The following is a 1,193-nucleotide window of genomic DNA, read 5'->3' as shown; positions in this document are numbered from 1 at the left end:
GATCCTTTTTGCCTCTCATTCCTCCTCCTCCTCCTCCTCCGATCCCATCTAGTCCCTCTCTACCAGGGGTTCTCAACCTTCCTAATGCAGCAAACCTTTAATACAGTCCAAAGGGGTCGACACCCACAGGTTGAGAACCGCTGCTCTATAGCCAGGGTCAGAGTCCTAAGTGTTTCGAAACACACTAGGTCTGCAGCTGTGCCATCTTGTTCCTCAACGCCCCTAAAGCTGCTTATCATCAGCTCTTCCCCCTCCCCCACCATATATCATCCCCACCAACAGAAATAAGGAGTGTCCTCTGGCCGTGAGTTTGAATGTTCTGAATTCTTAAGAAAGCTTAATGGAGAAGAATTCCTTCCCCTCATCAGCCGTCAGTACATGCATATGAAGGAATTGAATGAGGGATCTACACGAGAGGACCCCATCACTGGGAGAGTCCTCATTAGAACGGCCCCCGGCTGTCTGACAGATGCTTTCCCAGAAACCACCTGGGTACCTCTGACGGAGGTGGGTTAAAACTTGATCTGGGTTTTCCTTCAAGTTCAATTAGTTGGAAAAGACAAGAGATCAAATTTGGTTAGATCTCTCTAAGAGTGATCTCTTGGCTTTTTTTTTTTTTTTTTTTTGACACGTATATGGTTTTAAGTAGACATTTGTACTGGGGAAACTTCAGATGCAGGCCTTGTGGAGGTAAGGGCTTTCAACATGACTTTTCTATCAGAGATTCCTATTGTCAAAGGTTTGAGCTCCAGACATGACCACTATTGTGCACTACACCACGTGGGTAAGTTATTTACTTACGAGTACCTTCCAGACATTTTTCGCATGACCACAATGATGATCCCACCAAGGAAGCCAATGGCTAGTAAGACCCCAACTATGATTCCAACCAGGGTCACCGTCGTCAAACCATCTGAATGAGAGGGGAAAGAAGCATGAATTCCATAAGAACAGACACCTGTGACCAAACTTGTTACATACAAATGGTGCTACTGCCTGCTGTACACAGCAATGCCCAACTTCCTAAAAATGAATTTTCCATTTGACTTTATTCCTAAATATGCTTTCTTGTTTTAAAAAAATATATATGCTGGCTTGGCGCCTATAGCTCAACCGGCTAAGGCGCCAGCCACGTACACCTAAGGTGGCGGGTTCGAATCCCCAGCCCGGACCCGCCAAACAACAATGACGGC

General features: G+C 45.9%; 1 protein-coding gene across 1 annotated transcript in view; it reads right to left on the bottom strand.

Annotated features, from left to right (window-relative positions):
- Positions 1 to 797: 797 nt before the first annotated feature.
- PDPN (podoplanin) overlaps positions 798 to 1,193 on the bottom strand; it is an 83,483-nt gene continuing 83,087 nt past the window's right edge. The window contains exon 5 of the mRNA XM_023515150.1: positions 798 to 913. Coding sequence (XP_023370918.1) covers positions 798 to 913 — 116 coding nt within the window. The remainder of the gene's footprint in view (positions 914 to 1,193) is intronic.

The sequence above is a fragment of the Otolemur garnettii genome, unplaced genomic scaffold (assembly GCF_000181295.1).
Source record: "Otolemur garnettii isolate 467f Iridium unplaced genomic scaffold, OtoGar3 scaffold00067, whole genome shotgun sequence".
Lineage (NCBI taxonomy): Eukaryota > Metazoa > Chordata > Mammalia > Primates > Galagidae > Otolemur > Otolemur garnettii.
The sequence above is the reverse complement of the archived record's forward strand: the minus strand, read 5'-3'. Positions and strand labels throughout refer to the sequence as shown.